Below are 13700 nucleotides of genomic sequence, written 5' to 3'. Positions count from 1 at the left end.
GCCTCAGTGGGCCTGGGGTTCATTGTGACCCAGTTGCTCATGATGCCAACAATGCCAATGGCTAGAGCCCCAACTCTGAGCCCCTCTGGCTACTCTCAGCAGCAGAGAATCCCCTGGGGTGTCTCCCATCGGTGGGACAGCCCTCACAGTCTACATTCCCCTTTCTTTCACCAAATCCTCCCAAAATTCCTGAGATTATGAACAGGAAAGTTGGGGGGGGGGGTTACTTATTTACCCCATGACAACAGGATCCTTCCCCTCCCAAAAGAATTTGCTAAGAGATGCTTTTATTTTTTAGACGCTTGCTTTTATATGTTTGTTTGCCACATTAGGAGCGTGTGGGAGAAGTTTGGCAGATGGCATTCAGAGGAGAGGTGGAGAGCATTTCAGAGCCATGGAAAACTGAACATCACAGAGCAATGAAGATAAAATGAGAATTGCAAGCGAAAGTTACAGACAGAATAGGGTTTGATTTACATACTTTTCAAGAACACTCCCATCTGTAACCGTAATAATGACTCATGAGACTCTTGAGCCAGGCCCGATGCTGAGTGCTTTCTTCATTAATTCATTAAAAATATATTTACATATGAACAAGTACATAAATAAACAAGTACAAAAATATAATCAGAGGCCGCATTTACAGATGGTTGCAGGTCAGTCAAGCAGTGTAGCTTTGTAGTTGAGCACATGAACTCTAGACAGCCTCAAGTTCAAGTCCTGGCTCTGTCATTCATTAACTGTGTGACCTTAACAAAGAACATCCCTGGGCTTCTGTTCCATTTGTCAAATAAGGAATCATGTACAATCTCACAGGGCTGCTCTACTAATTAAATGAGATAATACACGCAAAGCTCTTTGCACAGTTCCTGCCTGTAGTAAAATGGCTAACGAGTGGTTTTAATGGTTGTTATTCTCATTATTGCCGCCAAAGTAGAGTATGAGTCCTAAAGCAGAGTGAGTTGGATCTTCTGACTTCATATGTCCCCACGAAGATCAAGAGGGATCCAGGGGACAGCTGCCAGGCCAGCAGAGTCACCGAGGTGGTATCCAGAGCTGGGAGCAACCTGCCTCCAACATTCCCATGCTGGATGATTCTCCATGCATAGAGAGCATGTCCTAGAAACTGCAGAGACTTATAAAATAGGTGTGAGGTCACTTTAAGAATGAAATGATGGGAGGATCTGAGATCTTGCTCCTTGCATATGTTGTCAGCTTGGCTCAAACTCATAAAAATTCTCAAAAAAAAAATGAAATGAGGTTATAAACAAACAGTGCCTGACACACAGCAAATATTCAATCATTATTACAATTATCTATAATTTTGTAAGATATTTGCTTAGTGTCTCTAAAAACATGGCTTCATTAATAATAATTAGAAATAACTGAGCACCACTCCAAGAGCCATCTCCTGCGTCTGGATGCCCAACACTTTCACCTTTTCCTGATGACAGCGGTCCCCTTTCCTTTGGGAAACTTTACCCCTCCATCCCATGACCCTGGCAGGGCTGCCAATTATAGTCCACTATTCCAGCCCAACAGTTTCGTTAAAGCCTAATTACAGAGACCACCAGGATGGAGCCTGCACTCTGACGGAATCTGATTTCCTGACTTGGTGCAATGAGGTGGGTATTCCAGAGGACCCATGGAAGGAGGGCAGCTCTTTTGTAAATCTGGGGTTCCACATCAATGATTCCAAAGATGGTCTAAGCAAAGCAGGAATCACTTCTGGTCTGGTTGTGCTTTTGGACCTGGGACTGAGAAAAGCAGAGATTAATCAGGGATTGAATGCTGTCATGAGATGAGGGTGGCTGAAAGGCTGGGTATCTCCAGTGATATAGATGAGAATAGCAAAGCAGGCCTTTTGTCATAGGTGGGGGCGGTGTTGTCCCCCACAGGGGTCCTCATGACAATTTACAGCTGCTGCGTGACTTTGGGAGAAAGTCATTTATGTACATGTTCACATGTTTCCTGTTGGTTCTGAGGCTGGCTTTATCTTCTCTCTCCTCTTAGCTGGCTTTTTCCTTTTGCAGTCCATGCTGACTTTCATTTTCAGTCCCAGACTAGGTTTGGCTCTTTCAGCCCGACTGTGACTTTGTACAAAGACACTCCTCCTCAAGACACTATACTGTTATTTGCTAGAGAATTATCATAATGAGAATTCCAACCTCTGTCACATGACTGTGACAGGAAGGAACCCTCTGGAGCTGTGCAAAGCCCAACCTGCAATTACAGGCAGCATCCTGCCACACATGCCCTGAGCTGGGACAATTAGGCACTGGGAGCTCCACAGGACACTCTCAGGTGGGAGATGGAGGTCAGAGCAGGGTCATAGATGGCACAGCCACGGGGGGGGGGAGGGGGTCGGGGGGGCGTGCAGAGTGACAAGGCACTGGGACTGAGAAGCCTGTCAGTGCCTGGTCTCTTCCTCACCTCCAAGAGGGCTGATTGTTTCATTCCTTCATTCTGGGAGCTATCCTCATCTCTTCTCAGTAATCTTTGTTAAACAGAGCCGCTCAATTTCTGCTACTTGCCACCCAGAACCCTAAATGACATGTCTTTCTGTAGGCCCTGTACTGGTGGCTGGGTACAGAGAGGAATAAGACACAGGCCCACCTGAATGGGCTCAGTGACTACATCTGATTGAAAGGAGTGATTATTCTCACGACAAAAAAGAGTCTTCCCTTTGCCAAATAATTTGCTCCTGGGTCCTCCCTTCTTCCCCGCCTCCCATCCCTTTCTCTGTACACTACATGACAGCTCACTCTATCCTCAGTGCCTGGCCCACAGTAAGCCTTCAACAGATTCACTGAATTAATGGATGGATGGTACAATCATCTCCATTTCTACAGATAAGGAAACTGAGCCTTAAAGAGGCTTATAACTAAGCTATGCACATGCTACTGACAAAGATTCAAAACCAGGTCAGTCTGTGCCTTCTCTCCACTACACTGTTTCTTTTATTCACCTAGAAAGGGGCTCTCCTTTTCTTGGATAGGATAAAGCCAAAGTACCAAGGAAATATACTAATGTCAAAATACCACATTCCAATTCGGTGGTTCCTCTAAAGTTAAACTATAAAATTACCATATGACCCAGAAATTCCACTTGTAGGCATATATCCCAAAGTACTGAAAACAGGTACTCAAACAAGTACATGTACATGCATGATCACAGGAGCATTATTTGAATAGCCAAAAGGTGGAAACAGCCCAAATATCTACCCTGGAGTGAATGGATAAACAATAGTGGTATGTGCATGCAAGGGAATGTTATTCAGGCATAAAAAGGAAGAAAGTACTGATACATATTACAATGTAGATAAACCTCAAGAACAGTGTGCTAAGTGAAAGAAGTCAGACACTTATTGTATAACTCCATTTATATGAAATATCCAGAGTAGGTAAATCCAGAGCTAGAACACCGATTTGGTGCTCATCAGGGGTTGGAGGAAGGGTAAGTAGAGAAACTGCTTCATGGATAGTGGGTTTCCTTATGAAGTAATGAAAGTTTGGGAACTAAATCAAGGTGTTACATAACATTGTGAGTATACTAAATGCCACTGAATTGTTCACTTTAAGATGGTTAATTTTGTCAGGTAAATTTCATCTCAATTTTTAAAAATCCCATTCCAGGAGTTATGCAGGTACTCAGAAACATCAAATGTCTCCCATGGGACTTCTCCAAGCCCCAGGCACACAGTAGGTATGTAATGAATGCTTGATGCTTTTAATTGTTTTTTAGGCTGTGCTTAGAGAAACCCTCTTTTGGAGGCAATATGATCAAAAGGCCAGGAGTACAGACAGCCTGCGTTCAAACCACCCCGATCAGCCACTGACATGACTTCGGGTGAATTTCTAAATCTCCGTATGCAGTTTTCTCATCATTAAAATTAGAATAACTGTGCTTAACTCATAGAGCTGTTCTAAGGACTAAGTGAGATAATGCATGCAAAGCACCTGAACGGTCCCTAGGATTCAATAAATGCTCAGTAAGTATTAGCTGCTATGATGATGGTGATTTGCTACAGTGGGTTCCACTGCTCCCAATCCCTCTAGTTTTAAAAGTTTTTGTCATACCATCTCGCTGTAACACATTTTGTGCTGTAGAGACTGGATTTTTGCAGTAAAGGAGCCATCATCCTCTGAACAGACTGATTCCCAAATGAGGAAACAATAGAAGCTCTGGAGGACACTACTTGGTTTTTACTTCCGTCAGCAGAGAGCTCCCCGGAAGTGATATCTACAGAGAATAATTAGAGTGGCCCCTGTTCCCTCTGGCTGCCTGTGCAATTAAGCAGATTTACTGTGAGCTCTCTTTCTTGGTATTTTGCTTTGTGGGTGACATCATTCCCCTCCCAGCCCCAGGCTATTTCCTGTGTTCTGCGATGTGGAGGAGACTTCAGATGTGGGAAACATTCCACACAGCTGACCAGCCAGCCTCTGAGGTCCACCTTGGTGTAGAAGGATCACCAGGCTCAGAAAACATCCTGTCCACCCCCACCCAACATCAAACCCGTGCCTCCCGTCCAGGTCATATATCTGATTTTTTTTTTTAAATCATTGCTTTTAAATAACAAACTCATTTAGTATAGGTAATGCATTCACAAAGGATAAAGAAATGAAACGACATCAAAAGGACATGCCATAAAAAGGAAGACTCTTTCTGCTCCCTGCCCTTCAGCCTCCTAGCCTTTCAGTTCCTCCCACCAGAGATCTTCAAGACTGCTTCTTGAATATCCTTCTAGACATAATCTATACATATAGGAAGGAACATATATTTATTTCTACCTCCATGACCCCACACATACTTTAGCACAAATGATCCCATACATGGCGTTCTGCATTTCGTTTTTTTAAACCTAACTCTCGTGGTAGTCTTCACATTAGTTCACAGAACTCCATCTACTTTTTAATGGCTGCATTATATTCCATTTTATAGGTGTGCAAAACTTTATCCAACCAGTTCACGACTGATGGACTTTTAGGCTGTTTTCAATATTTTCCTTTAACAAGCAGGACTATGATAAATGCCCTTCTAGAAAGAAATGAGAATCAGATGGGGCTTCCTCCCCATCCCCTCGCACTTTCTCCACAGAGGTACCTGTATATACAAGACATGTCCTACATTTTGTCCTGCATCCCCTGTATTGACCGTCAGCACACCCTGAATGGCTTGTATTCAGCTCTTTTCAGTAAATGACAGAAATGCATCCGAGCAATTTTCCTTCACAGTAATTGGTACTTAAATTACTTAAATAGCAACACTAGCTGAAAAGCATATCCCCACAAATAAAGAGCTGCACAATTCCTTAAGGTCTCTAGTTTGGCTGGGGAAAAGGGAGACTGGGGATTAAAGGTACTTATTTTCATATTCAAGAAAGGAAAATACTGTTCTCTGGCCAAAATGCCAAGTCGTGAACAGTAGCCACCATTAGTTAATAAGAGATAACTTACGATTTCTGTTTTGAAAATCAGTTAATCGCAATACTCTCACCCCAGTAACTATGCTTCTGAAAGTGAGCAAATCCATGGCAGCCTAAGCTTCCGAAAACCAGCCAATCAGTGATAGCCTCTACGCTAGACAACAGCCAATCAGCAAGTGTCTCACTAGGGACCACGCTTGAAGTCAGCGAGTCAAAGGCAACCTTGCTTCAGAGATACACTGACACGGCTGAAAGTCCTTACAGCCCTAAATACTTCTGAAAGTCCACTGGCCCTAGTGCCACCCTTCCCAAAACTTTAAATCAGCTCTGGCTTTGTGAGGGAGATTTTGCCTTAAAAGTACAGTTCTCATTTTCAGACAAACAGGAAATTCACCTTTTTTGCATCAAATGTCAAGTTCAACTTAAGGTTACTTCGCAAGTTTGGAGCCCTTTTAACAGTTATGAGTTGAGACTTGTGAGTGACAGATGCACTGTTGCAGCTGTGAGATTATCAAATTCAATCTCTTTGATTCTTGTAGTGGTTTGCATTATCTATTTTTTTTTTTTTTTGTGAATACTTGAATCCCCAAATACTAAAAAGGAAGCGTGAATTTTGTGCTGAACTTTCTGAGCCGCGGACATTTACTAAATGGGGAAAAATTCCTTTTGAAGCTTTCTGCAGTATGCAATTATTCATTTAACATTTAAAAAGGCATGAAATCAGATATGAATCAGCATATATTAACAGCTAAGCATAAGAGATATATAATTTCCTCAACTAGTCCTAAGGAAAGTGATAAACGAACAATTTTTTTAAAGAGAAATTCAGATTAAGAGGATAAAATAATTGTGGTAGAAATGTAATGGCCTTCCATACTGTATATCATCATGTCTTTCGGCTCAAATAACTTTGTACTACTACTAGAAGTGTTTTCTCGTTCTAAAATTGCAAGCAAATTTTCAAACGCTAGGATGAAATCTACTTCCATAATAAAAATGTAATAGCTCCATTTATTATTACGCAGATTATCAAAAATCTAAATGTCTCGCCTTTTTTGTGGCATAGCCACAATGCAGGTGATCACAATGCACAATGCAGAAACAACTTTTCTTTTGTGCAATATTTTTCTTGTGAAAAAGGCTTGCCTACAAGGCTATTGCAAGTAAAATTCTTTCCAAATGAAACTTCAGAAACAGTAGCAAATTTTTGCAGAGACTCTTGATCGTAGTGATGGTTCACAGGTGTATGCATATGTCCAAAATCATCAAATTATACATATTAAATACATGCAGTTCTTTGTATTTATAAAAAAGAATGAGAAATTTCTCCCTACTTTTGTTGGATTCAACTTTTGGTGGATGTCTGCGTAAGGGTAGAAACAATGATTATTCAAGTTGAAATAAAGCATGTATAATTCTATGGAACGTGATGCTTGTCCTACTCATATTCTGCATAATGCTTCTTGGTAGTGTCTGTCTTTTCTATTGAGACCGAAGGAACTCATGAAATTGTTCTCCTACTTCGACATTTACACTGTTCTAACTGAGTAATTTAAGGATTTTGGTGATTTCGTTGGTATTCAGTATTGTTCATTTCTCTCATATTCAAAAACCACTGGCTCTCTTTAACGAATGCAGTTGAGAGAATCCTCCACTTACATTAAGTACTGACATTATACTTCAATTCTAAAAAAAAGGACCCCAAAATTCTGGTTGACTTTTGAAATAATGCATTGAATGAAGTCTAGTTATTTCTTGTTCATAGTTTTCAATATCAATTTAGCAGTAGATTATGCAAATTGAAAGAAAAGCAGTGTTATTGAAGTACTCCACTGCTTAAAGGAACTTGTCAAGTGTTAAAAAGAATTAATAAAAGTTTATCCCTTTAGTATCAAAGCTGTTCTGAAAAGGGACAATATTAGGTACGAACAGGAAAATAAATTTCAGGCCAAAGTGGATAATTATTGCACCACTTGCTATGACTCTCTTTAAAATTAGATTTCATCCACTGAAAAATTCAATTATTTTACATGGATGTTACTAAGTACTCTTTCAGCACAAGAATAGTGGGTCATCATGTGTAGCACTGACGGAAAAAAAAAGAATAAGAATTGATGACAGTGCTTCTTTTTGTTAGTGGACATTTAAAAAAGTTGTTGATCAAGAAACGCAATGCAATCTGAAGACAGGAAAAGCAAGTTATGCTATGAAAGATGCTATGTGCTTCAACCAATCAAATTAGAAGAGCAGTTCTCAGAGTTGTTAACTTTATGCCAATACATGTTCCATATACTGGCTCATAATGTTATTGCTGAGAGCTATTTGTCATTAATGAGTGTTCAATGGCCAAGAACAAAATAAGTTGGATGTGACCACTACAGAAACCACATTAAAATGTAAATGGACTCAGATTGTAACTTGGAGGGATTTTTACAAGGAAATTCTGCAAAATGGGGAACTATTAAGGAGAGGCAAATCACCTGGGAAATACAATAAAAGGTTTATAATTTAATTTAGGTAAACAACAAATATGATTTTAGTATAAGTATGTCTCATGCAATATTTTTCTTTTATCTCCAAGTCCATATGCATAGGCAATTAGAAATAATTCTAATTTAACTGGGTGCCCTGTGTTTTTATTTCTTAAATTTGGAAACACTATTCCTACAGCTTCTGTGCCTACCCTGCTACCTTTGGTCATATTTGTCTGTAATGCCCCCTCCTTCTCTTCAACGACCAAATCCTAATTCTCTCTCAAGGCCCACCTCAAAACTCTAGTAATAATTATAACAACCCTTAGTAATGCTAACTCTGTGCCAGGCACTGTTCTAAGTGCCTTACATGTGTTAATCATTTATTCCTTCCTAAGGTAATTACTCTTGGTAATAATAGGACGTACTATAAGGAAGATACTAGTTTTCCTATTTTATGCACAAAGCAATTCGGGCACAAAGAAATTAAGTGACTTACCAGAAGTTATCCAGTCAGTAAGGGGTAGGGCCAGGATTCAAAGCCAGACAGCGTGGCTCTGGAGTCTATTCCTGGATATGCCACCCACGTCTGTCTGGCTCTGCTCTACATTGCTCTCTTGGAGCTCTGACATGCTTCCCCATTTTACGTTTGAACCACGCAATCATGCAGTTTATTATATTGTCTTTACCTGGCGAAGGAGCCTAAAATTACTAAATTTGTGCTCATTCTCCCCTTTAAAAGGAATTCTGCAATAGCCAAGAGGTGGAAGCAACCCGACTGTTCATGAACAGATGAATGAATAAACAAAATGTGGTATATACACACACTGGAATAATTTTCAGCCTTTAAAAGGAAGTTCTGACACATGATGCAACATGGATGAACCTTGAGAACATGCTAAGTGAAATAAACCAGCCACAAAAGACAACTATTGTATGATTCCACATATAAAAGGTATCTAGAGTAATTAAATTCACAGAGAGAAAGTAGAATGGTGGTTGTGAAGTACTGGGGAAAGGAGGAAATGGAGGAATTGGTGTTTACTGGGTTTAGAATTTCGACTTTTCAAGATGAAAAAGTTCTGGAAACTGGTTGTACAAACCATGTGAATATACTTAACACTACTGAACTGTACACTTAAAAATGATTAAGTCACACCTGTCAGAATGGCTATCATCGATAAATCAAAGAACAAAAAGTGTTGGCGAGGATCTGTAGAAAAGGGAACCCGCATACATTGTTGGTGGGATTGCAAACTGGTATAGGCATTATGGCAATTGCTCGATAAATAGCAGTTATTAGATTGAACCGTATACATTGCCATTTTTCTGCATCAAAACTTAAATATTGGTAATTTCTCATAGTTTAACATAATAGTATTATTTTTTCCACCAGTTATTTTCAAAGAAACCGTCCAGCAAACAAAAAACAATCAGAATTGTTGTTAATGCCTCTAGACCAATCACGTTAATGAGGATCCAAATCGGAACTGGAGGTTCCTCAAAAAATTAAAAATGGACCTACCTTTTCATCCAGCAATTACACTTCTGGGTGTTTACCCAAAGAAAACCAAAACAATAATTTGTAAAGATCTATGCACCCCTATGTTCATGGCAGCACTATTTAAAATAACCAAGATATGGAAGCAACCTAAATGCCTATCAACGGATGATTGGATAAAGAAGTTATGGTTCATATATACAATAGAATGTTACTCAGCCATAAAAAAAAAAAAAATCCTATCATTTGCAACAACATGGATGGACCTAGAGATGATTATGCTGAGTGAAATAAGTCAGATAGAGAAAGATAAATACCATATGATTTCACTGATATGAGGAATCTCAGGAACATAAAGAACAAATGAATTGAAAACAGATCCACAAATATAGAGGATAACTGGATGATGGCCAGAGGAGGCTGGGAGTGAGGGGGCTGGGAGAAAGTGGTGAAGGCTTAAAGAAGTACAAATTAGTAGTTGATAGAGAGTCACAGGGGATGGGGAGCACAGTATAGGGAACGCAGTCAGCAGTAATTTAATGACTAGGTGTAGAGCCCGAGGGAAGATAAGAGTAGTCAGGGGGGTTGTTTCATAAACTCTGTAAATGTATAACCAATGTACTGTATACTTGAAACTAATTTAAAAAATTATTAAGACAGTAAGTTTTAATGTTATGTGCTTTTTGCCATAATTAAATTTTTTTTAAAAAGTAAAAAGGAATTTTGCTTTTGCCCCCTCAGCTTCTCCCCCTATCTTCTGCTCTCTAAGAAGCCAGTTTTTGACACTTTCCTGTATGGGTTGTTGAGATGAGAAAGACAGAGGGACAACTGAGAAGCCAAACCAAGGCATCTGCATCGAAAAGGACTGAGAGAAATGAACTATAAGGAAGAGGAGAATGGAGCTAAGCTGAAGAAAGGGCAAGGCGGGAATTCCCTGGGGCTTGTTATGTGGGGTATGGTGTTGAGGCAAAGAGATTTTCTAGTTAGTGCAGAATGAACATGGAGAAGAGTTGCCTGGTAGCAGGAAGAGGAATGATGCAAGAAGGATTTTAAGAGAAGCTCCGAGTTCTGATTTGGATCCTCATTAACGTGATTGGTCTAGAGGCATTAACAACAATTCTGATTGTTTTTTGTTTGCTGGACGGTTTCTTTGAAAATAACTGGTGGAAAAAATAATACTATTATGTTAAACTGTGAGAAATTACCAATATTTAAGTTTTGATGCAGAAAAATGGCAATGTATACGGTTCAATCTAATAACTGCTATTTATTGAGCAATTGCCATGTATCAGGCGCAGTTCCAAATGCTTTACCAAAGTCAACTTATTTAAATCTCATAACAGCCCTGTGAAGTAGCTACTATTATTACCCCTATTTTGTAATTGAGGAAACTGAGGCACAGATAGGTTAAGAAAGTACCCCAGCTAATAAGCAGTTGATGTGGAATGTGAATGCACTGGGCTCCAGAACCCATACTCAGAAACATGTGTGGCTTTGGCTTTTACTCACAAAGCACTGAGCTAGGTGGCATGGGAAATGCAAAGATCAGAAGGATATAGCTATCATTAACAAAGGCAAGACATGGCCTCAGATTATTAGAAGGCAGAAGACGGCAAGTAACAGGACAAAAAGCCTTGGCTGGAGATTCCACAAACCCTGTGGAGGGCAGCACAGTATAGGAGTGTGGGGCTGAGGAGTAGTGTTCCTCATGGTCAGATGGTGCACCTCCAGGCACAAGGGAGAGAGATAAGGGTTGACTCCCCTGCCCACCAATCACTCCACTTGTGGAATTTTTCTATTGCTGCACAACCAATTATTCCACAATTTAGCAGCTTAAAAAAACAAATATTCTTTATCTTACAGCTTCCATGGGTCAGGAATTCAGGAGCAACTAAGCTGAGTGATTCTGGTTCAGTGTCTCTCATGAGATTTCACTCAAGATACTGACCAGCCCTGTAGTCATCTGAAGGCTTATCTGGAGGATCCACTTCCAAGATGGCTGACTCATATTGGAAGGAAATCTCACTTCTTTGCCAAGTGGGCTTTTCCACTTTTCTGAGAAAGTAAAATATTTTCCCAGATTCTATTACTTCAAAACTAGGTTACCTGGCCACTCCCTGGGAACTGAGAAGCTGGAAGAGTAGTTGACTTTCCATCTTCTACACTGGGAACAGCAAGGGAGAAAGGAGGCTGTGACTGGCTGTTGGGTTAGTGTCTTCCACAGCTACCCAACCCTGAACCAATAACTTCCAGGGCATGGAAGTCTCTAACTGGTAGGGCCAGCTCCATCAAACCCACATGAACTCACAAACCAAGTAGGATTGGGGAGTGGGGGGCAGGGGCGTGCAGTGTACAAAGGGGCAGGGTGTTGACCCAAAGCAAGGGTATATTAGAGAGTATAAAAACATTCATCCACACAAGAGCTACAGAGTGTTCCACTGTATGGATGAACTCACAATTCTTTTAGTCGACTTTAGTTCCAAAACAAGAAGATGAGAAGATAGATATGGGTAATAATTTCAACCCAGGCATGGAGTGGGCACAAGTGGGCAGAAGGTCTGGATGGAGAGCATTTCAGGATTAGAGAATGGGCTGTAAAGAGGGTAGAAGGAAATAAGGGGTAATCCTGGCTAGCCGTGAATGCCAAACTGTGCTAATATTTCATTTAATACAATCGCCATATGAGGTCAGTTTTACTTTACTTCCACTAAATTACCATGTTCCAAATAAGAAAACTGAGAGCTACAGAATTGAGTCATTTGCTTGAGTCACCCACTCAAAAAGTGGAGGTTGGCTAGACCACAATCTACACCCAGGTCTTCCTCACCAGTCCCCAGGCAGTCTGACTCCAGAGCCTCCAGGCTTAGGAGACCCTGCACTGCTTCCCTACAGAGAGGGAAACAGACCCTATTAAAGTCACATGAAGTCGCTCTTCCTAGAAAGATCTAGAGGCAGCTGCTACATACCAGGCTCATGTCATCTGATGTATTGGAAGACTGGGGCTGGGATCTCACTTAGATTCTGTAATCCTCATGCTGAGATGAGATTTCTGACTGAATTAAAAGTAAACTACACCAACATTGAGGCCAGAGGACATGCCCCTGGAACTGTAAAGGTATTAGCTCCACATCCCTGCCTCATCAGGGTCTCACCTCTTTAAGCTGACCTTGATGAAGACGGTCTGGAGCTGGAGTTGGGCCAAAGGGAGGGGTGTGCCCCCTGGGCTGTCCATAATAAGTAGAGTCACAGGAACTGGAGAATGTGGCCACCCAGCTGATTGTGGATGGTATGTGTTGTGTGTTCGCATTTCTGTAAAATATAATTTAAGTATATTCAAGGAAAAACAATTTAGAATTTAGAGTAAACTGTTAGCAATGGTTATCTTGGGGAGAGGGTTTGGGGAGACCAGGGACCTACCTTTTTCTCTAATATATGCTGCTGCAAAGGTTGACCTTTAACAAAAACAGAAAAAAAAAAAAACAATTATATTTAAAAACAATATAATAGCTGTACTATCTAAGGGAAGAAATGACATAAAAAAATAAAAAATAAAAAAAGCAAAAAACAAGAAATTGAAGGCAGAGCCAGGACCAACGCCAGGAGACTCTGAGTAAGGGATTCTACCCTTCCTCCCGGACCCCACCCCTAGCACTAAAACAGCCCCAGCCTCCAGGCCTGGGGGCTGCTTTCCTGGTGGCCGCCTGGGTCCGCCAATCTCTTTCCTCCTACACAAATCCTGTCTCCAGGCCCCGCCTGCCAGGGCTGTTCCCTGGCCTGCGTGCCCCTGGCCTGCTAGAGATGAGGGTGGGTGGGTGGCCCGGAGCGATGCAGAGCCCACCCCGCCCCGCAGAATCCACCCCGTGGGCGGTGCCTGACAACTCGTGACCCGGGCCCTGTGACCAGCGCGGGGCGGGGCTGTCAGCGCGGTCGCTGCAGCCGGCGCGGTAGGTGTCCGAGTAAGCGGGGAGCTGGCCTGGGTTGGCGTGGACTTTCCTCTCTGGCTGAGGTGGGCACAGGCGGGTGTCTGGGCACTGCCCCAGCTTCCGCTACCCCAGGGCCCGAACCCCATCGATCTGCTCGGCCCCCCTCCCTAGGCAGGGCCGGAGGGGCGATAGGATCTCCATCGTGGTGGGGGAAACACTCCTGTACCCCACGGATGGCCGATTCGGCCACGTCCGCCTCGGGCCTTCCGACTCTGAGCGCAGTGCTGGGGAGCAAACGCCCTCCCCTCCTTCCGGAGCGTGCTTTTCCTGGAAACTGAAGTTCCACAAGCAAGGCCGGCAGGTGCGGGGAGCACGTAGTG

The 13700-nt window shown here is 41.9% G+C and overlaps 2 protein-coding genes across 5 annotated transcripts in view; one reads left to right on the top strand and one right to left on the bottom strand.

Moving 5' to 3' along the window:
- Window positions 1–534: 534 nt before the first annotated feature.
- Window positions 535–13700, bottom strand: part of LOC105297041 — a 16772-nt gene continuing 3606 nt past the window's right edge. Inside the window, exons 1-4 of one of the 2 annotated variants that reach the window (XM_023534901.1) lie at window positions 12815–13034; window positions 12550–12706; window positions 1563–1757; window positions 535–1238 (exon numbers count right to left, since the gene is read on the bottom strand). In XM_023534901.1, coding sequence (XP_023390669.1) covers window positions 920–1238; window positions 1563–1757; window positions 12550–12704 — 669 coding nt within the window. In that variant the 5' untranslated portion in view covers window positions 12705–12706; window positions 12815–13034 and the 3' untranslated portion in view covers window positions 535–919. Of the gene's footprint in view, window positions 1758–12549; window positions 12707–12814; window positions 13035–13700 lie in introns of those variants that run through there. The other variant, XR_002782125.1, reaches the window with a different exon arrangement.
- The window catches only part of GNPDA1 (glucosamine-6-phosphate deaminase 1), an 11429-nt gene continuing 10863 nt past the window's right edge, over window positions 13135–13700 (top strand). Inside the window, exon 1 of one of the 3 annotated variants that reach the window (XM_011367449.2) lies at window positions 13135–13353. The gene's annotated coding sequence lies outside the window, so the exon portion shown is untranslated. The other 2 variants (XM_011367445.2, XM_011367446.2) reach the window with 2 other exon arrangements.

Source organism: Pteropus vampyrus, unplaced genomic scaffold, assembly GCF_000151845.1.
Source record: "Pteropus vampyrus isolate Shadow unplaced genomic scaffold, Pvam_2.0 Scaffold134, whole genome shotgun sequence".
Lineage (NCBI taxonomy): Eukaryota > Metazoa > Chordata > Mammalia > Chiroptera > Pteropodidae > Pteropus > Pteropus vampyrus.
The sequence above is the reverse complement of the archived record's forward strand: the minus strand, read 5'-3'. Positions and strand labels throughout refer to the sequence as shown.